Source organism: Formica exsecta, unplaced genomic scaffold (genome assembly GCF_003651465.1).
Source record: "Formica exsecta isolate Colony F162 unplaced genomic scaffold, ASM365146v1 scaffold1000, whole genome shotgun sequence".
Taxonomy (NCBI): Eukaryota; Metazoa; Arthropoda; class Insecta; order Hymenoptera; family Formicidae; genus Formica; species Formica exsecta.
In genome coordinates this window covers 27,007-49,530 of record NW_021848340.1, presented here as the reverse complement: position 1 = coordinate 49,530, position 22,524 = coordinate 27,007, and the positions used below count along the sequence as shown (strand labels likewise).

Sequence of the window (22,524 nt, the reverse complement as noted above, 5' to 3'; positions counted from 1 at the left end):
AAAACAATTATTTTTTTTTACTGATTGATTTGTCTCATTATTTTGTACATAAAAGTATTACGGTAAGATTATCGAAAACTAAATATTTTACGAGATATTTTAATTTTTATATCAAAATATGTCAGATTAAAATATAAAATAACTCAAAAAGTACTTAATGAAAAAATACTTTATTATAGTGTTTTGAAAGCTCTCGAGATAAGCTACAAAAATGTGCAATAACAAGTGGGCAGTTCCATTTAAAAAATTGAAGGTGACCTTGCTTTTTTATGGAAAAAAAATGTTTGGTCAATTTTTATTATTGCAATTTGTTGCCGGTTAGAAACTGATAAATTTCTGTTTATGACTTTTTTATGTCAGATTATTGTAAGTGCCTTAAAAATCGTAGCGACCGTTACGAGGACCACCCTGTATATTGAGGACCCCAAACAGCTTAAATTAATTTTTAAGAGAGGATTGAATGGTTCTTTCAATTCTAAATGGAACAAATAATTAATTCTTGACGAAAATTTTGATGACGGCAGTTTATTTATTACATCCCTAGTTTCTCTGCAACTGTTGCTCTCTGCTCTATCAAATGTAATCAGAAATTGGTATTATGGCAGAATCCTAAACCTGCTTCATCGCGATTTTATAAACCTGTATGAATGGAATTTCGAGCAGAAACACAACAGCATATACAATAGAAATTACTGAATATGTTAAGGAAAAAATACGATATTTGCGTGCAATAATAATGTTATATAACTATAGCCCGTGAGGCTATAATTTTATTTGACTTAAAATAAAAAGTGAAATGCTGAAACTGCGAATTCAACAAATGATCGGATATCATGCGACAATAAAACCGAAGAACTTCATTTTGAAGCCTCTTTAGTTACATTTGGGCCGTGCTGCCATGAATCAAGCGAAACGACCATCTGTGATTATGTCGCTAAGCGCTCCCTTTCGAAAATCTAACCAAAAACGAGACAATAAAATCACCCATTGCGAATAAGCAACAGGCAATCGCTAAATAACATTATGCCAAAATATTCGGGCAGTCTTAAAATAATTCTTTTCTGCCTAATGAAATGGAAATATGTGATGAAACTGTTATTGATTGAACAAATTTTTGTAAAAAAGTGAACTAACATTTATTAATAACAAATTGATATTTAAATTACTCATACACATTTTTATATTATCCATTTTATATTATTATATATTCATATTTTATTATATATGTATAATTATTTATACATATGATTAATAAAAAAATAACTTGGCGGGCTAGAAATTATTAGAGCTAGTAAATATACAAAGTTTTTATTATATTTTTGAAATTTCAAAATTTTATTGCAATTGATTTATAAATACATTACTCCTGAATCATTTATTTAAATTGATTTTCGACATCCATACAGTACTCTTAAATATGAACATTACTTGGATTAGACAATGAATCATTCCCAAAATTTTGTGGATCTCAATACCGTGCTCATAAAAAAAAAAGGAAGCTTATGGAAAGAAATGCGTGGTGATTTTCGTTTTGTAATCACGTTTCGATATTTGAAAATATTATTCATTATATTGCCAAATTTTTGTTTAAAAGACTATATCTTTGTTAAACATATTGATACTTTTTTGAGATTATGAAATTGTATTATAAGAATAGTGAAAAACGAAAAACTTGAGTGCGATTCCCATTCAGTCACCTAATATATTCTTCTAGTCAGCAAATTCCGTTTTTAAGTAATTATTTATTAAGTTGAGAAATGAAAACGTCTTACAGATACATCAGTTCCTCTGCCACAGATAATATTACTTAAATCTTTTGATATAACAAATTTTACATGCAATCTATAGTTTTTTTTGCAGAATTAATTTTTGCAAAATAGATACTTTGCAAAGTCTGTTTTCGACACACTTGACAAGCTATTTATCCTACAGAGTAGATCTCCAGTAAACAAAATGCGTGCAATATGCCAACAGATTGGTAACAGATTTAGATTTTCAGAAATTGCTAACAAATTAACATCAATTGTGTCCATATTAAGCTTATGATTCACCGGCAGAGTCTACTGACACAATTCGATTAGCGGCAAAGGTCGAGCAAGATCTACTTGTGCGCATTTTGACGGCAGATTGGCAGCAGAAACCGAGCAAGAGTTGCAGATGACTGCAAATCCTGCTTGGTTTCTGCTGTCAATATGCTGTTAGGTTATATCAACAACCTTTGTTACAGTTCTGCTGACAGTCCGTCAATATAATCAAAATGAACAGACTCTAATAAATTCGTAGCCTTTCTACTGACAAAAATTTGTAGCAGACACGGCGAAATCTGTTTTGAACAGACTAACAATAAGCTAACTGAGTCTTGTCACATTAAGAGCACCGGCTGGTTGTGGATAGATCTCACTTCGCTGGAAAGTTGCAAGCTTATCTAGAGCCTCTCCTCCGCCTAAATATTAATTTTTTTGTTTTTATATTTTTAAATACTATATAAAAATCTGTATGTTTATTTCTCTCTCTCCCTTCTTCTTCTTTCTTTTTTCCTCTCCCTTTTTTTTGCTTTCTTCTCCTTTTGTCTTTTTCTTTTCTCCCCATTCTTCTCTCTCCTTTTTTTTTCCTTGCTGTCCTTTCCTCCTTAAATCTCCCACCCTTGCTCTCTTTCTTCCTCTTCCCTTTTTATCTATGCTCTATGCTGTGTCTATGTATGTCTCTGTGACATACAGTGTAGTATGGATAATAATATTCATATAAATTGTATCCAGCATTGAATTTGTCACCGTCAATCTACGTTTGACCTTGCTTTACATAGACTATATTTGTTTATATCTTTTTAATAAACAACGTGCGACGGCTAAGATCTTTTGGAGTTTACTCAGGATTGTGACTTCGACAATGTTTGTTAAAATTAAAGTTATTGAAGCTATATTCCTTTGATATTTACAAATTTGTTTTTATAATATTATATAAGGTTTTATTACAATCAAATTACATTGACATTTTAACTAAATGATGATAAGCATAATCATAAAAAGCGTATGTTTTGATTCTAATCATTGTAGCAATGATTTGATTGTAATAAAACATATCTGCACAAATTACCGCGCTGGCTCTTAATTGCCTTTTCCTTTCTTCCTATGATATATTCATAAGAGCCTTTATTAGTTGTCGGGACCTTGCCGAACAAGCTCGGCTGTCGACGATTTGGCTGTGCCCTTGGGTCGTGATTCTATTATTTAGCGATATTATTGCCGGAGCCTCGCGGTTTCTTTGGTGTTATCGTCGAAGGTACTGGAAGGTATGTGTCCCCTCGAACCCCCTATCTCGTGGTTGGGTGGATCGAGAAGCTCGGCCCGCGGGGAAGCGGGACCGAGGGGGAGGCCAACGCGCGAACGGCAGTCTCCGCGTTGTGGAATTTAGACGAGCCGTGGCCGTTATTAGCGAAAGATCGACCGAGTTTTGAATTCGCGAATCCTGTTATACGGTGACGAATAAAGTGACATTGTGATCGAACGACATTTCGTAGTGCATTTCCACCCGATATTCCCCCGTACTCCGAAATCCGAAAGAGCGGACTCCAACCGAGTGAGGTGAAAACCTTTTATCTCGGCGAGGCCCCAACACCACGGAGTCGGAGCCCAATCCAGTGCTGCACCGATTTTTCTCATTTAACCGGCTCGTTCGAGTCACAGCCCTATGCTTACGTTTTTTCAGACGACTATCACCCCCAAAGATCCGAACTACCGGCCCACTCACTACGGCTGAACTGGAAGAATGCCGACTCCGGTGGCTACAGATCGCGCAGCACGACGACTTCAAGGAGAAGATCAAATGTCTATCTCGCCGACAACCACCGCCCCTAGATCATCACTGCTACCGCTGCGCTCTCTGCTGGATGGCAGTAACCTGCTCCGGGTCGGAGGGCGGCTCCATAACGCCTTGCTGTCTTACGAGGAGAAACATCCGGTTATTCTCGCTAAGCATAACCACTTGGCACTTCTTCTAATGCACGATGCTCATGAGAGAGCCCTTCACGCGGGCCCGCAGTTGACTCGCAGTCTATTGTTGAGGCGCTACTTGATAATCCACGCAAACTCGCTGGTTCGCGCAGTAATCCATAGGTGCATTTGCTGCACGCGCTTTAGGACAGACGTCGCCCAGCAGCAGATGGGCGACTTCCTGCGGACAGGATACGGGCAAGCCGCCCATTCTCCACGGCAGGCGTCGACTATGCCGGACCCATGCAGATCCGCACCACCAAGGGACGAGGTCACAGGTCCTTCAAAGGATATATCTGTCTATTCGTGTGCTTGTTCTCCAAAGCCATCCATTTAGAGGCTGTATCGGACCTATCAACGGCGTCCTTCTTAGCCGCCTTTAAGCGCTTCGTGGCAAGACGTGGACATTGCGGTCGCCTCCGGAGCGATAACGGAACGAACTTCCATGACGCCGATAAGGAACTTCGCGCCATGTTTGAAGCAGCCGCCGACTTCTACAAGGAGTGCCGAGAGCAACTCGCGACCAACGGTACGGAGTGGGAGTTCATACCGCCCTCCGCTCCTCACTTTGGAGGGATATGGGAGGCCGGTGTGAAAGCGGTCAAGCACCACCTCCGACGTATCCTCGGGGATCACACTCTGGCCTTTGAGGAACTTATCATGCTTCTGTGCCAGATCGAGGCTTGCCTCAACTCTCGACCCCTCTATCCTTTAAGCAACAATCCGAGAGATCTAACAGCGCTGACTCCCGGCCATCTGTTGATCGGAAAGCCCCCGATCAACGTTCCTGAGCCTTCTCGCGCCTCTGACCCTCCTGGTCTCGCTGGGCTCTTATAACTAATCTTCGCAATCATTTTTGGAACAGATGGTCAACGGAGTACCTCCATCACCTTCAGCAGCTGACGAAATGGCGAAAACCATGTCAATCTCCGAGAAGGAGCATTGGTCCTCATCAAGGACGAGCTTCAGCCGCCAGCAAAGTGGGCTCTGGCTCGCATTACGGCGCTACATCCAGCCTGACGTGACCAGTCGCCAAGCTCTGTCCGTTGCTCATCTCGCCCATGGACCAGCCAGAGGCTGGATAGCATCAAGGCCTCTTCCCCTGCTGGGCCACCGCCTAGGTCCTCTCAAGGCGAGCGGCCGATCTACTGCGCCTCGCCGCCGACCAGAACGGCGGGCGGCGCCCCTTCCGATGACCCTAAACCTCGAGCGCGGACCCTAAACCTCGAGATCGACCCTAAATTCTGCTTCGTCCAAAGACGAGACGGGCGGAAATGTCGGGACCTTGCTGAACAAGCTCGGCTGTCGACGATTTGGCTGTGCCCTTGGGTCGTGATTTTATTATTTAGCGATATTATTGCCGGAGCCTCGCGGTTTCTTTGGTATTATCGTCGAAGATACTGGAAAGTATGTGCCCCCTCGAACCCCCTACCTCGTGGTTGGGTGGATCGAGAAGCTCGGCCCGCGGGGGAGCGGGACCGAGAGGGAAGCCAACGCGTGAACGGCAGTCTCCGCGTTGTGGAATTTAGACGAGCCGTGGCCGTTATTAGCGAAAGATCGACCGAGTTTTGAATTCGCGAATCCTGTTATACGGTGACGAATAAAGTGACATTGTGATCGAACGACATTTCGTAGTGCATTTCCACCCGATATTCCCCCGTACTCCGAAATCCGAAAGAGCGGACTCCAACCGAGTGAGGTGAAAACCTTTTATCTCGGCGAGGCCCCAACATTCTTGGTCCTTCGAGCCGGATATTTCTTTACGCGGGTTGCAATTGCCTCGCGAGTGTGAGGGTTTAAGCGGGGAAGTGTTACTGCATCGGATCATCGCAGTGCAAGTGTGCCGGCCGGCGAATTGCATCATCCACGGACTTTCCATCCCAGCTAGCATAGCACAGGGTACCGCGCGCCTCTCGCTCCGCAGACGTCGCGCCCGCAAACCGCGCGTCTCTCGCTCCGCAGACGTCGCGCCCAAAAGCTGCGCGTCTCCCGCTCCGCAGGCGTCGCACCCAAGAGCGGTGCGTCTCCCGCTCCGCAGGCGCCGCACCCACGAGCTGCGCGCCACTCGCCCTGCAGGCGCCGCACCCACGGGCTGCACATCGCTTGCCCCGCTGGCGTCTCGTCTGCGTGCGTCTCTCCTGCTCCGAAGGCAATGAGTCTGCGGTTCTCGTGTTGACGGTGATCAATTTTGGTGCTCCGGAACTGGAATTCGAGGGGTGGCCCACAGCATAGGCTCCGTTTGAATCCTGTGACTCATCCCGATGGAGGCAGTTATCAAGAGACAGCTCCATACCAAGAGCTACATTGACAGGTTCTGGAAATATCTGCTCAAGGTAGGAAAAGACAAGTTAACGTTGCAATACATAAAGGCTCGTCTCGAACTCTTTGAGACATACTGGAAGAAATTCCTGGACACCCACGATGTCCTTGCGGGATTAGAGGGTATCGACAAAACTGACTACTTCAAGCTGAATCTGTTTTCGTCAACGGAAGAAAATTACCTTGTGATCAAGTCCAGGTTGCCAGCAAAATTAGTATAAGGCGACACCCCCGCCTTCATAGTGAACCATCTAACTCAAACAGCATTATTAAACAGATCCAACTGCCTAGAATACACCTTCCTACGTTTTCTGGAGATCAGCTGTCTTGGGAAGGATTTCGAAATCTCTTCAAGTCACTGGTTCACGAAGTGGAGGGTTTGGCGCCGGTGCAAAAACTCCAATACCTGAGGGCGAGCCTCAGCGGTGAGGCTGCGGCGGCCATCGCAAACATCGAGATGTCGTCAGCGGAATACACTCTAGCCTGGGAAGAACTTGTCACCAGGTACGATAACAAGCGAATTTTACTGGCCAGTCACATGCGAGCTGTGTTGTCGAGTCCCCCGGTTTTCAAGGCATCCGCTTCCGAAATCAAGGGACTCATCACGATGATTAACCAAGCCTCTCGTTCCTTTCAATCATTGGGTCGTCCAGTCGAACACTGGGACGACTGGTTCGTACACTTGTTGGTAGAGAAGTTAGATTCCGCTTTGAACCTCTTATGGGAATCCTCATTGAGTACAAGCCAGGAGTTCCCAAGGATCAAGGACTTGATGGACTTCCTTCAAGTTCGAGTACATGCTCTCGATGCAGCAGGCCCGAGACCCAATCAACTGGTGTCTCCGTCGGCACATAAACCAAAGAAGAACCGAAAGGACGAAGTAGCCACGCACGCAACCTCCGCGCATTCCGATTCAACGGACTCACGGAAGACATGCCCACTATGCCGGGAGCAACACCCCTTCAGAATATGCGCCAAATTCAAGGCCTTCACGTTGGACCAACGGCGAAAATGCGTACGTAAAAAACGCGCCTGTTATAATTGTCTGGGTCAGGACCACCCCGTGGCCAATTGTCCCTCTAGCAACCGCTGTCGGCTTTGCCAAGAGAAGCATCACATGATGTTGCACGGCTCGAGCAGCGAAACGACGACCGCTGGGACACCGAAAGACCCGACACCCATTAACAGCACAAGCATGACTGCGCCAGATCCTGCAACGGCGCCGGCAGCGGACTCTAAGGTTGCCGCCTTTACCAGCGCGACAAATCATCCTGTGCTGCTCGCTACAGCTCGAGTCGTATTGATTGGAGACTCGGAACTCTCCGTTACTGTTAGAGCTCTTCTGGACTCCGGATCGGAAGCATCGTTCGTCATTGAACGAGTGGCTCAGCTTCTCAAACTACCACGACGCCGAGTGAACGTCGCAGTCACCGGCCTTCAGGGGACCGCTACTGGCACGGTCACGCACGCCGTTTCCTTCATGGTCGGCACAGATAAACCTCCCTCCGTTTATATAGCAATTTCGCGTGCTGCCCAGACTCAGTTCCTTGATCCCCGGGAGACAGATTCCAAGGGCTGAATGGTCGTACTTGGATGGGCTCAGTCTGGCGGATCCCGACTTTGCCAAACCAGCAGCAGTCGATGCCATACTGGGAGCCGATGTCTTTGGGTTGCTCCTCGACAATGGAGTCAGGCGCGGACCACCAGGAGCTCCAACGGCCTACCAGACGATATTTGGATGGGTTCTCATGGGAACTCTCTCTACCCAGCAGACGGAAACTCATACCACCATGCATCATACGGTTATTCAAACGGATCTTCAGGACGACTTGCGGCGTTTCTGGGAACGTCCCCACTGAGCGGATCCTCACTCCGGAAGAAACGAGTTGTGAAGAGTATTTCACCAACACATACTTCCGTGACGCGCAATGTCGCTATGTAGTGCGTCTCCCCCGAAAGGAAGACGCGTCTATTGTACTCGGGAATTCGCGCCTCGGTGCTCTCCGTATGCTACAGAGCACGGAGCGCCGACTAAGCCGGGACACAATACTTCGAGAGAAATACCACGACTTCTTGACTGCCTATATGATGCTAGGGCACATGGAGCGAGTTCCGAGGGGCAAGGTTCCAAGCAGTGAAGGGTTTTACTTGCCTCATCACGCGGTGGTCAAGGCTATGGACCTCGATTGCAAAATACGAGCCGTTTTCAATGCCTCGTTTCGTACCCCCACCGGCTTCTCCCTGAATGACCTACTATTATCAGGGCCTAAGCTCCAATCAGAGCTCTGGCTTGTGTTAACTCGTTGGCGTTTATTTCAGTTTGCACCGACATAGTCAAAATGTTCCGACAGATCCGCGTCTATCCTGAGGACGCTGACCTTCAGCGGATTCTATGGCGATGGGATCCTGCGATGGAGGTACAGGACTTCCGTCTTACTACGGTGACATATGGGACAGCATCGGCTCCGTATCTCGCCATCCGAACTCTCTTGCAACTGGCGCAGGACGAAGGCGAGCAATTCCCCTTGGAGCGACCGCCATCCAGTCGCATTCTTATGTAGACGATATCCTCGCTGGCGCCGACCAATTTGACCGAGCTCTCATCATCAAGCAGCAGCTCGCCGATCTCCTGATGGCCGGAGGGTTCCAACTGAGCAAATGGGCAAGCAACAATGCCACCCTCACGCTTGATGGAGAGCACGAGAAACTCCTGGTACCCGGACCCAAGGACGTGAGCACGTTGGGCATGGTCTGGTCACCCAAACTGGACACTCGCTCTGCGAGCGGTACCAGTGCTCTCATCCACGCAGAGAAGTACGAAGAGAACTGTGCCGTCAGACGTTGCTAAATTGTTCGACCCACTCGGCTGGGCTGCACCAGTATTCCTCGTCGCCAAGATTTTCCTCCAGGACTTGTGGCTCGCAGGTCTTGACTGGGATCAACCACTCCCGGACCGCCTCCGTGGGCGCTGGTTGAACTACGCCGCATCGCTTTTGGCGTTAGACGGATTGCTCATACCTCGCTGGACGGGTTCGGAGAGTGCCGAAAACGTTGAGCTGCACGGCTTCTCGGATGCTTCCAATCGGGCCTACGCAGCGGCGGTGTACATGCGGACTAGACAGTCATCAGGAGAAGTCGTTGTATGACTGCTGGTAGCTCGAACTAAGGTGGCTCCAGTGAAGCCGCTCTCAATCCATCGGCTGGAACTATGTGGAGCCTTCCTCCTGGCCCAACTGATAATCGCAGTGGCGGGCGGCCTTGGGCTTACCGACACCGCTATCTACGCATGGGCCGACGACAAAGTTGCCCTAGCCTGGATTCATGCGCATCCGTCTCGGTGGAAACCGTTCGTCGCGAACCGCGTCGCGAAAATCCAAAAGATGGTGCCTTCGGAGCGGTGGCATTACGTTCCGACGGCAGAGAACCCCGCAGACGTCGCGACCTGCGGAATCACCCCGTTGGAGCTTGTGGAGTCCCAATTATGGTGGACTGGACCACCTTGGCTCACTGCGCCCCGCCACATGTGGTCAATGGAGGAGAGACAGCAGGAAGGCCACGAGGATTCAGAGCTGCGACCGGTCGTGGTGCTCTATGGGATTTCCACGGAGTCGGAGCCCAATCCAGTGCTGCACCGATTTTTCTCATTTAACCGGCTCGTTCGAGTCACAGCCCTATGCTTACGTTTTTTCAGACGACTATCACCCCCAAAGATCCGAACTACCGGCCCACTCACTACGGCTGAACTGGAAGAATGCCGACTCCGGTGGCTACAGATCGCGCAGCACGACGACTTCAAGGAGAAGATCAAATGTCTATCTCGCCGACAACCACCGCCCCTAGATCATCACTGCTACCGCTGCGCTCTCTGCTGGATGGCAGTAACCTGCTCCGGGTCGGAGGGCGGCTCCATAACGCCTTGCTGTCTTACGAGGAGAAACATCCGGTTATTCTCGCTAAGCATAACCACTTGGCACTTCTTCTAATGCACGATGCTCATGAGAGAGCCCTTCACGCGGGCCCGCAGTTGACTCGCAGTCTATTGTTGAGGCGCTACTTGATAATCCACGCAAACTCGCTGGTTCGCGCAGTAATCCATAGGTGCATTTGCTGCACGCGCTTTAGGACAGACGTCGCCCAGCAGCAGATGGGCGACTTCCTGCGGACAGGATACGGGCAAGCCGCCCATTCTCCACGGCAGGCGTCGACTATGCCGGACCCATGCAGATCCGCACCACCAAGGGACGAGGTCACAGGTCCTTCAAAGGATATATCTGTCTATTCGTGTGCTTGTTCTCCAAAGCCATCCATTTAGAGGCTGTATCGGACCTATCAACGGCGTCCTTCTTAGCCGCCTTTAAGCGCTTCGTGGCAAGACGTGGACATTGCGGTCGCCTCCGGAGCGATAACGGAACGAACTTCCATGACGCCGATAAGGAACTTCGCGCCATGTTTGAAGCAGCCGCCGACTTCTACAAGGAGTGCCGAGAGCAACTCGCGACCAACGGTACGGAGTGGGAGTTCATACCGCCCTCCGCTCCTCACTTTGGAGGGATATGGGAGGCCGGTGTGAAAGCGGTCAAGCACCACCTCCGACGTATCCTCGGGGATCACACTCTGGCCTTTGAGGAACTTATCATGCTTCTGTGCCAGATCGAGGCTTGCCTCAACTCTCGACCCCTCTATCCTTTAAGCAACAATCCGAGAGATCTAACAGCGCTGACTCCCGGCCATCTGTTGATCGGAAAGCCCCCGATCAACGTTCCTGAGCCTTCTCGCGCCTCTGACCCTCCTGGTCTCGCTGGGCTCTTATAACTAATCTTCGCAATCATTTTTGGAACAGATGGTCAACGGAGTACCTCCATCACCTTCAGCAGCTGACGAAATGGCGAAAACCATGTCAATCTCCGAGAAGGAGCATTGGTCCTCATCAAGGACGAGCTTCAGCCGCCAGCAAAGTGGGCTCTGGCTCGCATTACGGCGCTACATCCAGCCTGACGTGACCAGTCGCCAAGCTCTGTCCGTTGCTCATCTCGCCCATGGACCAGCCAGAGGCTGGATAGCATCAAGGCCTCTTCCCCTGCTGGGCCACCGCCTAGGTCCTCTCAAGGCGAGCGGCCGATCTACTGCGCCTCGCCGCCGACCAGAACGGCGGGCGGCGCCCCTTCCGATGACCCTAAACCTCGAGCGCGGACCCTAAACCTCGAGATCGACCCTAAATTCTGCTTCGTCCAAAGACGAGACGGGCGGAAATGTCGGGACCTTGCTGAACAAGCTCGGCTGTCGACGATTTGGCTGTGCCCTTGGGTCGTGATTTTATTATTTAGCGATATTATTGCCGGAGCCTCGCGGTTTCTTTGGTATTATCGTCGAAGATACTGGAAAGTATGTGCCCCCTCGAACCCCCTACCTCGTGGTTGGGTGGATCGAGAAGCTCGGCCCGCGGGGGAGCGGGACCGAGAGGGAAGCCAACGCGTGAACGGCAGTCTCCGCGTTGTGGAATTTAGACGAGTCGTGGCCGTTATTAGCGAAAGATCAACCGAGTTTTGAATTAGCGAATCCTGTTATACGGTGACGAATAAAGTGACATTGTGATCGAACGACATTACGTAGTGCATTTCCACCCGATATTCCCCTGTACTCCGAAATCCGAAAGAGCGTGCTCCAACCGAGTGAGGTTAAAACCTTTTATCTCGGCGAGGGGCCCCAACATTAGTTTATTTTCATGTATATATACAGGGTGATGAAAAAGTAAGTACCATAAATTTGTGTGATGAAAGAAGGGAACAATACAAGCATTTTAAGTATAAGAACCATGGGTCGACGACGCTTCGTTACGGCGTGACGGGCATTTAATTGAATTGTCACAACGCCTTCGATGCAATGATTTTATTCCGTCAATTTGACATGTTTACAATAAATGTTCAAAGTTACGACCGCCAACGTTCCGACAAAAGTCGGTTCATGATTTCAAAGAAAACAAACTCCAACTACTCGTTTTTCATTGTCAGTAGCACAGCTCGACTGACAATGTAATCACTGCAGCTTGGCTGAGAAAAAATGGGGAGAGTGGAAGAAAGACCTTGCAAGCATCTTGAGAGGTAAACAAACGAATGGTAAACAAACGAGAGGCAAACAAACAAACTACGTTGCTTGCAGGCGTCGTGACGATTCAATTAAACGTCCGTCACGCCGTAACGAAGCGTCGTCGATCCCCATGGTTCCTATACTAAAAATGTTTGTATTGGTCCCTTCTTTCATCACAAATTTATGGTACTTAATTTTTCATCACCCTGTTTTTACTGCACAGCTGATTTTATTGTTTCTTATGTATATGAATACGATATACGGCGGTCAGCTGATATTAACGAACTATAAATGTTGTATGTAAAATATTTAATTTTTTTCTTAAATAACAATTTAAATGGTTGATTAATTATTATATTTAAATAAAAATATAAACTTAATATTTACACATATTTAAGAAACGAAGTTTATTTTTGTTTTGCTCGCGCGAAGAAGTTTTGTGGAAATCAATTTATTTATTTTACCTGTCAGCAATAACAGATGAGAGATCAGTACGTGTGCAAATGTACTTACGTTTGACCTCACCTTGAAAAGGTCACTCAAGGTCAAATCCATATTTTTATCATGTGGCCCCCTCAAAACCATGCAACTTTTGTCTAAAATATTTTTTGATATCTCACTTCCGAAAAATATGCCCGCGTCACTATAAATGCCTCACCCTGTATATACATATACATATATGTATATGATATTTGGCTTCAGAATTATATTCTGAATGTAAAATAATGATTTTGTGACGATCTAATTGTCAATCTAATCTATTCTATCAACTTGTATATAAATCGTTTATTCACATATTATTATATGTTGAAAGAAATAAGATAAAGCAAAAATGACAAACAAATGTTGAATTTGACATATTTTCATCATGTAGAATAAAGAGTAAATATTCTCTTTCTCTATCTATTAGCAAAGAATTGTGCTTTGTTTAATAATGTTGTATGTATAACATAATATTGTACGATATTATGTCACTTGTTGCAGCCTAACAATTACTCATCAGGATATAGCTAATAAATTCATCAGAATTGTCACTCGAAGACTTCGAAACAATATACTCCCAGAGGATTTAATTCCACTCGTACAAGATGTAGTAGAAACGCATCCAGGATTGACATTTTTAAAAGAAGCTACGGAATTCCATTCCCGCTATGTACATACGGTTCGTACTGAATAGCTTATATCCTTATTATTCCATTTTTTATCTAATCAAATTTTTTTGAATATGATCAAATTGCAATTAAACGATAGATTCGTATAGTTTGTGTTTAATATCTATTAAAATTACTCTTTCTAACTATAATAAAAACAATAGTAATTCCCGAAGCTAATGAAAAAGTATTGTAACTGTGATTCTAATTTTGAAATAATTCAACACATTGATTAAAAATTCAAATTTAAATAATATAAAATTTTTACATTTAGTTGTTTTCGAAGAATAATTTAGTTGTGATTTTCAAAGAAATGTTTCGTGTTCTCATATAAGTCATAAATAAAAGCAATCGTTCACAGATATACTTATATATAAATATAATTGTAGGTGATTGCTAGGATATTTTATTGTGTAAATCGAAGTTGGAGTGGCAAAATTTCATTAGCGGAATTAAGGAGAAGCAATTTGTTAGCAGTGATTGCTGTACTTGAGCACGAGGAAGATATCAATCAAGTTACAGCCTACTTCAGTTATGAACATTTTTATGTAATATATTGCAAATTTTGGGAATTAGATCGCGACCACGATCTTTTCATAGATAAAATGGATCTAACAAGGCATAATGATCATGGTGAGAGAATATGTTTATAATACACGAATGAATATGTATATAATACACGCCAATGTATCTTATTTCAAATTTTTGCCAATTTGATTTATCTTCAGCATTGTCAGCTCGAATGATCGAACGCATATTTAGCGGTGCCGTGACGAGGGGTAATAGAGTAAAGAGTGGCAACAATGCACAACTATTAGAAGATAAGATGAGTTACACGGAATTTGTATGGTTTCTTCTTAGCGAGGAAGATAAAAATCATCCCACTGCCATTGAATATTGGTTTAGGTAATTTTTCCGCATTAGTCATGTGAGAGATAATAGTATTTAGTAATGCTCTTAGTTTGTAGCATTCGTTACATTTTTTATTGATAGATGCATGGATCTTGACGGTGATGGTTATTTGTCGATGTATGAATTAGAATACTTCTATGAAGAGCAATTACGTCGAATGGAAGCGATTGGTCTGGAAACATTGCCTTTTGAAGATTGTCTTTGTCAGGTAAAATTATAAGTCTGTTTATAGAGTATCTGTATGTTTTTATAGTTCTACATTCTAAATTTCAAACTTTAAAATAGTATTGAAAAGTATGAATTGAATAAGACATTATAATAAAATGTAAAAAAAAATATAATATGCTTCAGATGTTAGATATGATTCACCCGGTAACACCAGGCAAGATATCATTGAGTGACTTGAAAAAATGTAAAATGACGTCCATATTCTTTGATACCTTCTTTAATCTGGAAAAATATTTGGATCATGAGCAAAGGGATCCTTTTGCTTCGACGAGAGATCACGACGCTGACGGTCATGAAGTGCGTACTTATTTTAACATTTTCCTAAATATTTATTTGGGAAACATTTCCTAAATTCGATAGTCAAACTTTTGATTAATAATGTCAGGATCACAGATATTACTTTCGGTTGTTAAAAATTAGGAAAATTATGATTATACATGTAGGGTGTTTCCTAATAATTGGCAAGTATTGCAGTGGTGGATTCAGGACACAAAAATAAAAAAAAAAGTTCGCATAAACATATATCCGATATGATCTTGTTTCCGAGTTACAGCCTGTTTTATTTTTTAACAGAATTAAGATAGCAAACTTGGATATCGATTTGCTGTTTATCTGCAAGATTTGTAGAACTTATTGAGGTCTTGCTAATCTGTAAATATAAATACGTGTTACTTGTGTTGTAAGTGGTACGGTTCGTATCTTATGCTTACAATCAGTGAAGATAAAAGTATTTGTATATCGTATGTTAGCTATTAACGCAATAGTTTACATTTCAAGTGAAAAATTGCACAAATGTCTATACTAAACTAGATTGCTAATTGAGGCTTCGGACTTGTGTCGTATGAAGTTTCCAATTGTATGAGAGAAAATGACGATGCTGTGTGTAAAGCGTGTCATTTGTGTGAGTTTTATTTACAGCGTCGGTGTGTGTCAATGTGGTCAAAGAAAATCTTTTGTAAAAACAAAAGATGTGTGACTTGCTTCACTCGTATCGTTTGACAGTTTAACAGTTTATAACAAAAAATTTAATTAAAATAACTATTATTTTAATTATTTACACTTATTTTATATTTAATTTATATTTAATTTGTTAGATCTAAACAAAAATTATTAAAAAACTTTGTTGAATATCACACGCAATAATTATTTTAAATGTGGCGGCCATTTTCTCTCATACCAAAAACCCTATCGAACGCAAGTTATGCTATTCTTATAATGACATGTTAGCAATTTAGTTTAGTATAGATATTTGTGGAAAATTGTAACTAAAAAAAAAAAAAATAAGTCAATGAAATAGCAGACATGCATCTCATGTATGGATTTTCCGATGGTAATGCAGTCAGAGTTGGACTCTTATATGCGCAAAAATTTCCGCGAACTGTATTCCATCTTAACTCTATTGGAAAATAACACAGACTGTAACTTGGAAACAAGGTCATATCGGACATATATTTTTATGATTTTTTTTTCTTATTTTTGTGTCCTGAATCCAATACTTCCCACTTATTAGGAAACATCCTGTATATACCGAGTATAAATTACGAAACAATATTTATTCACAATATTTATATATTTTCGTCATGTATATACAAGATGTTTATTTCATTCAAGTTAAGACCAAAATCTTTATCCAAATATTTAAAAAACACTAAATTTAAAAAAATGTATTAGAGAAAAGTTATTTGTATGTGTGTGTAGTTTTGAAGGGGACGTCTTGTGGTGAACATGGTTTTATTCTAGATGAAGACAGTTTCGAGATTTCAAGGTTATCATTCTTTTCTTAAATGGAACTATTCTAATTTTTTACATAAATCGATTACTCGCAATATTTGACGTAAAAAATGATAAGGATAGAATAGTCAAAAATGGTTTGCTAGATTTTTTATATTTTAATCTGATATATTTTGGCATAAAATATGAAATATCGTGGAAAATATTCATTTTTTTATAATCTATAAACCTTTCTCGAGTAGAGGAAAAATATCGGAGCCTTACCAGTAAACGTATTCTCTAATTTCGTAATGACAATGTCGTTATCATTACGTGTCGGTGCGCAGCTAAAACGTTTCGGAAAATAACTGCGCTACGACGCGTAACGATAGCGAATTTGTCGTTAAAAGTTACAGAATAGGGGTACAGGACTCGATCCAGGATCTCTTTTTCAGTAGACAATCACTCTGTTACTGAGCCATCTCGTCGTCCCATATCATAGATATTATTAAATATAGATAGAGCTTTATCTTACTGTGTGTCAAGATAAGTGAAGTAAAGGGGGCACATTTTCCTCCCTCGCGCATGTGCAATCGCGTAATCGCTGAGAGAAACGCACGAATGCGCAAGGAAGAAAAATTTGCTATCTATTTATTTATATGCTCTTTATCTTGGCATTCCCGATGCATTCAAAAAGTTCCCAGACTGATGCAATAAAAAATTGAATTCTACACGTAAATAAAATTTTATTATTTACTTTTCTACATACATTCCCCCTTTCGCCATGCAATCAGTAGAACATTCATAGAGCCGGAAAACTCCTTTTGGAAAATTGCATTTAAATGTTCCGTCACACCGCGTTGAATTGCCTTCATATCTTCGTAGCGAGTCTCTTCCATTGCTAATTTTATCTTAGGGAACAAAAAAAAGGTCGGTAGGTGCCAAATCTGGCGAATACGATGGATGAATGATGATGGTCACATTTTTTTTGGCCAAAAATTGGAAGACTACGATTGACAAATGTGCTGGTGCGTTATCATGGAGAAAGGAACCATTCACCTGATTGGTAAAACTCGGGTTTAACACGTCAAATTCGGTTCAACAGTTGATCCATAACATCTCGATAAAACAATTTTAAAGCAAAATTTAATTGCAACCCGTTGCTCCATTCTTGAAATCGTGATAATGCAAAAAGAACAAACAATCTTTCAATGTGCACTATTCAAAAACTACTTCACCTAACGCAACGAAAAAATTATGGGAAACTCAAAAAAATTGGTATTACCTAGTTCCAGTATTGGTTGAGAAATAATGCCATTAGTACGTTTAAAAAAAAATCAGTCTGGGAAGTTTTTGAATGTACCGGGTACAGGGATCTAAAGCATAGGACAAAGTTCTGTTTATATTTAATATATTTATGTCCCATATTTACCATATTCTTTTTACTCGCTTAAATAGAAATTAAATTTTTTGTCGACATCTGCAAATCTTAACACTTTGTATAGAATAATGAGATCAATCAACTAATGTAAAAAACTTAGAGTTATTTTTAAGAAAGAATATGTGGTTGCACATTGTTAATTACATATTCTTTTAATAACAAGGGTATGTTTTCTTTACATCAATTGATTGATTTCATTATTTTATGTATAAAAATATTAAAGTAAAATTATTAAAAAATTGAACATTTACACGATATTTCATATTTTGTATTAATATATATCAGATTAAAAATATCTCGCAAGACATTCATTTTTTGACTATTTTACCCTTGCAATTCTTTTACGTCAAATATTTCGAGGAATCGATTTATGTAAAAAAATTAAGATAGTTACATTTAGAAAAAGAATGATGATCTTGAAATCTGGGAAACACATTTCCATCTGGAATAAAATCGTGCTCATCGCAAGAAGTCTCTCTTAAAACCAAATAACTTTTGTTAATACATTTTTAAAATTGTGCTACTTTTTTTTAGATATATGGGTGTCTTGACTTGAATGAAACATCTTGCATATACCGGATGTTTCTAACGTCCGCTCCCATCCCCTATATTTCGAAAACGATTCAAAATTACGAAAAACAGTGAAACATGTGTTCGATCATTTCGAGAGGCTACTCTTTTAAAGGAGGTTGGAGGTTTGTCCGCCCCCCCCCCGCCCCGCAAGGGAATGGAGTCACAAGAGTACCCTAATTTAAAAATTTCAAATGGAATTCCCCATATTATAGTACCTCGTTTGAAAAGGCATAAAATAATTGTTTTGGCTGAAACCGAAGGTTGATATGTTGACTCGTTTAAGAATTATCTGGGATTAAAGTTCGCCAATTTTTAAAAAAATCGTTACTTCCATTTGGAAAATCTTAAAAAATTCTTAAAGTGTAAAAAGTGTTCGTCTTTTTAAATCGTCTTTTTAATCTTTTTCATAAAAAAATTCAGATTTGAACTTGGGGTTTTTTCAGATCAAAAAGGACACTCAAAAAACTATTAAATTTAAGACGACACTATATTTGACAAATTTCGAAAAACTGGAAAAGAATTCGTTTTTCGCTATGGCCGTGTACTTTTAAAAAATCCCCTTTGCATTGAGAGTGTCCGAAAAAGGAACTCTTAACTTCTGTCAATATCGAAAAAAATTGTTTTCTTATGCATAATTTTAAAATTAATGTTTGATGGCCACAATTAGAAAAACTTTGTACGTTTGCTTTCCCTCTCTCCCCTCATTCAGAGATCATAAGATCATTGGAAAAAAAGAAAAACGATTATTTTTCAATAATGACAAGAGGTAAGAGATCCTTTTTTCGGCCCTTGGTGTAAACAAGATTTTTGAAAAGGCCATAATAAAAAACTAATTTCTTAGTTTTCCAAAATCTGTCAAATATGGTGTCATCTTAAATTTAACAACTTTGGATTAGGGTGTCCTTCTCGACCTGAAAAAATCCCAAGGTCAAATCTGAATGTTTTTAATGGAAAGGATTTAAAAATATTAAGATTTTTCACACGTCAAACGTTTTTTTAAGAGGTCTCAAATGAGAGTAATAATTTTTTGAAAATTAGCTAGAAAATTAGAATTTTGACCCTAAATAAGTCCCGAATGGGTCAACGTATCAACCTCCGATTTGCGCCAAAAATGTTTTTATTTTATGCCTTTCAAATGACATACTACAATATATGGAGTCCCAGAGTCGAGATTTTTGAGTTGGGGTTCCCCCGGAAGATCTCTTTGGGGGCGGCGATCTCCCCACAAACTCCTTTAAAAATGCCCCTCGAAATGATCAAACATGTGTTTCACAGTTTTTCGTAATTGTATGAGTTCGACATTGCTGCAGGACTTCCTTATTTAACTTTTTAACTTTAAGGATCTCAAAAAGCTTTTTTTTAGTAGTTTTTTTTCTGAGTGTTAGTTTTCGTTTTCAACTGCTTTTTGTAGGAACACAAAGTCAGGATAACAGTTCTTCCTCTTTTCATTACATGAGATGTGTAAGTACCCGGTTTTGCCCAAACACAAGGAAAGTAACAAATACGGCGGTTGTATATTCCGGCGTACAAAGTGCCGATCAAAACTAATATGATATACTCTCTAATATGTACAGAATGCAGGGGTACCCGGTTTGACCCGCCTACCCGGTTTGATCCAACTTTCCCCTACATACACATACACAAAAGCCAACAAATTGATAGATTATTTATTATAGAAATAATCTTGTGATGATTTATACTTATTAATGCAAGTGTCAAAAATATGTTTTATTTTTGCTATAGCTTTCGGATTGGGATCGTTTCGCAGCAGAAGAGTACGAATTATTGGTTGCCGAAGAAAGTGGCAATGAACAACCGGAACAAATGTAAGTGTTATTTATATTTCAAAATACGAACTATCATGAATCTGCGAGTTTTAAATCACGCATTTGCACTTTACACTTGGTATATTATACACTATCAATTATAAAATATCATATAGCTTATCTTGTATTGTTTTAAATTTAAATATTACACATAATTACATATTATTTATGTTTCCGATGTCAATTCTTATCTATTGCATGTATTGTAAATATTTCACGTTGACTAACATGTATATATTATACAGGGTGACCTGCAATGACCGCCCACTAAGTACATAGTGTTATTCCTTACCAAAAACTGAGTCGAAAAGTCCTGAACCATTTTTTTTATAACGTTTAATAAAGGAGTTATTATTGAGTAAAGTCGGGCCGATTAGCGCCGAGCTTTAGCCGGGCGCACGTCGGTAAGCCGCGCGCATGATAATGTGCGTGAGCGCTCGGCGGCGTACACTATCAGGCGCGCGGCTCACCGACGTGCGCCCGGCTAAAGATCAGCGCTGGTTGGCCCGACTTTACTCAATAATAACTCCTTTATTAAGCGTTATAAAAAAAAATGGTTCAGGACTTTTCGACTCAGTTTTTGATAAGGAATAACGCTATGTACTTAGTGGGCGATCATTGCGGGTCACCCTGTATATTTCTTTTCTACTATGATCATAACAATCATGAATTTTTTGCAGGCTGTGTGATGATGAAATGTAACCATCATCTACAGCTCAGTAAGTAAAAAAATAAAAAGCATGATGCAAAAATGCATGCACATATATAAATTAATGCGTAAAAATGCATTAAATTTATATTATTTTACTTTTGTGTGACACATAATTTATATTTATTTTATGACTTTTTTAGTATCATGATTTATAAATATGTATATTCTTCTTCTTTGCAAACTCTATCTTTTTGTCAAGATGATATTTGAGTATATAAAATTTTTTATACTATTGATTAATATTTGAGTTTTTATGAAATTATTAGTACAATGACTTCATAACAAAAATAATTCTTTATGAGCATACAAAATTTGTTTGTGGTTAAATATTTAAATAATTTTCTCAAAGTAAAAGAAATATATCTTTAATATTTCGCAATTTTGCTTGTTCATAGGTCACACAATATTGTCTCATGGGAATTATTGCCAAATGTGGATTCTTCGGATGACTCGGTGGACATGATCAAGAATGCAAATTCATTAATGAATACATCGAATGTTTGTGCGCAACAACAATTGAGGCATGAAGATAGCAACGATAGTGATGATTACGCAGACAGCGACGATTAATTTTTCGACAATTTTTAATAATATAGTGAGAGAGAAAAATCGAGAAATAACAGAAAATGTTATGACATTATCAAAACACAATCTATTAAACGCGCAGATGTCTATATTAAACTAGATTACTAATTGAGGCTTCGGACTTGCGTCGCATGAAGTTTCCGGTTATATGAGAGAAAATGACGGCGGTCCTGTGTGAAATGTGTCATTTGTGTGAGTTTATTTACAGCGTCGGTATGTGTCAGTGTGGCCAAAGAAAATCTTTTGTAAAAACAAAAGATATGTGACTTGCTTCACTCGTTCGTGTGACTTGCTTCACTCGTGTTGTTTGACAGTTTGTCAGTTTATGTCGTTTGACAGTTTGACAGTTTATGACAAAAAATTGAATTAAAATAACTATTATTTTAATAATTTACACTTATTTTAATAATTTATATTTAATTTGTTAGATCTAAACAATAATTATTAAAAAACTTGTTGAATATCACACGCAATAATTATTTTAAATGTGCCAGCGGCAGCCATTTTCTCTGGTACACCAGAAACTCTATCGGACGCAAGTTATGCTCTTCTAATGGTGACATATTAGTAATCTAGTTTAGTATAGACATCTGTGGTTAAATGATATGATTCTAAAGACTGCATGCGCGCGTATTATGTATTTATAAAGCTGCAAGAGTGCAACACGATGTGCCGGATATTTTTTTTTTTGCATTGTTTATATTACAGAACTATATTTTTAATCTATCTATATTAATAGTTTTTTTAAAGGAAAGTCCCCATGTAACATTGATCACATGCCCTTCTATTCAAAAGTGATATTTCTTCTACACAGTTGTTTAGTAGATTATCAAATACACTCAATGTCAAGTATATATTTTAACATATTAAATTATGTACATTTGGGGTATATATACATATATTAGCGTATATATTAAATATTGAGATATGTATATATATATATATATATATTAGGTGTACAACTTTGCTTCCGCCGTTTTCCTAAAGTTGGCGC

General features: G+C 40.9%; 1 protein-coding gene across 2 annotated transcripts in view; it reads left to right on the top strand.

The window, feature by feature from the left end:
* Positions 1 to 22,436, top strand: part of LOC115246177 (serine/threonine-protein phosphatase 2A regulatory subunit B'' subunit beta-like) — a 36,902-nt gene extending 14,466 nt beyond the window's left edge. Inside the window, exons 2-9 of one of the 2 annotated variants that reach the window (XM_029824840.1) lie at positions 13,377 to 13,554; positions 13,933 to 14,176; positions 14,272 to 14,449; positions 14,537 to 14,663; positions 14,807 to 14,980; positions 20,151 to 20,233; positions 20,914 to 20,952; positions 21,341 to 21,474. In XM_029824840.1, the coding sequence (XP_029680700.1) occupies positions 13,377 to 13,554; positions 13,933 to 14,176; positions 14,272 to 14,449; positions 14,537 to 14,663; positions 14,807 to 14,980; positions 20,151 to 20,233; positions 20,914 to 20,935 (1,006 nt within the window). In that variant the 3' untranslated portion in view covers positions 20,936 to 20,952; positions 21,341 to 21,474. Of the gene's footprint in view, positions 1 to 13,376; positions 13,555 to 13,932; positions 14,177 to 14,271; positions 14,450 to 14,536; positions 14,664 to 14,806; positions 14,981 to 20,150; positions 20,234 to 20,913; positions 20,953 to 21,340 lie in introns of both variants that reach the window. The other variant, XM_029824831.1, reaches the window with a different exon arrangement.
* The last annotated feature ends 88 nt before the right edge of the window (positions 22,437 to 22,524 follow it).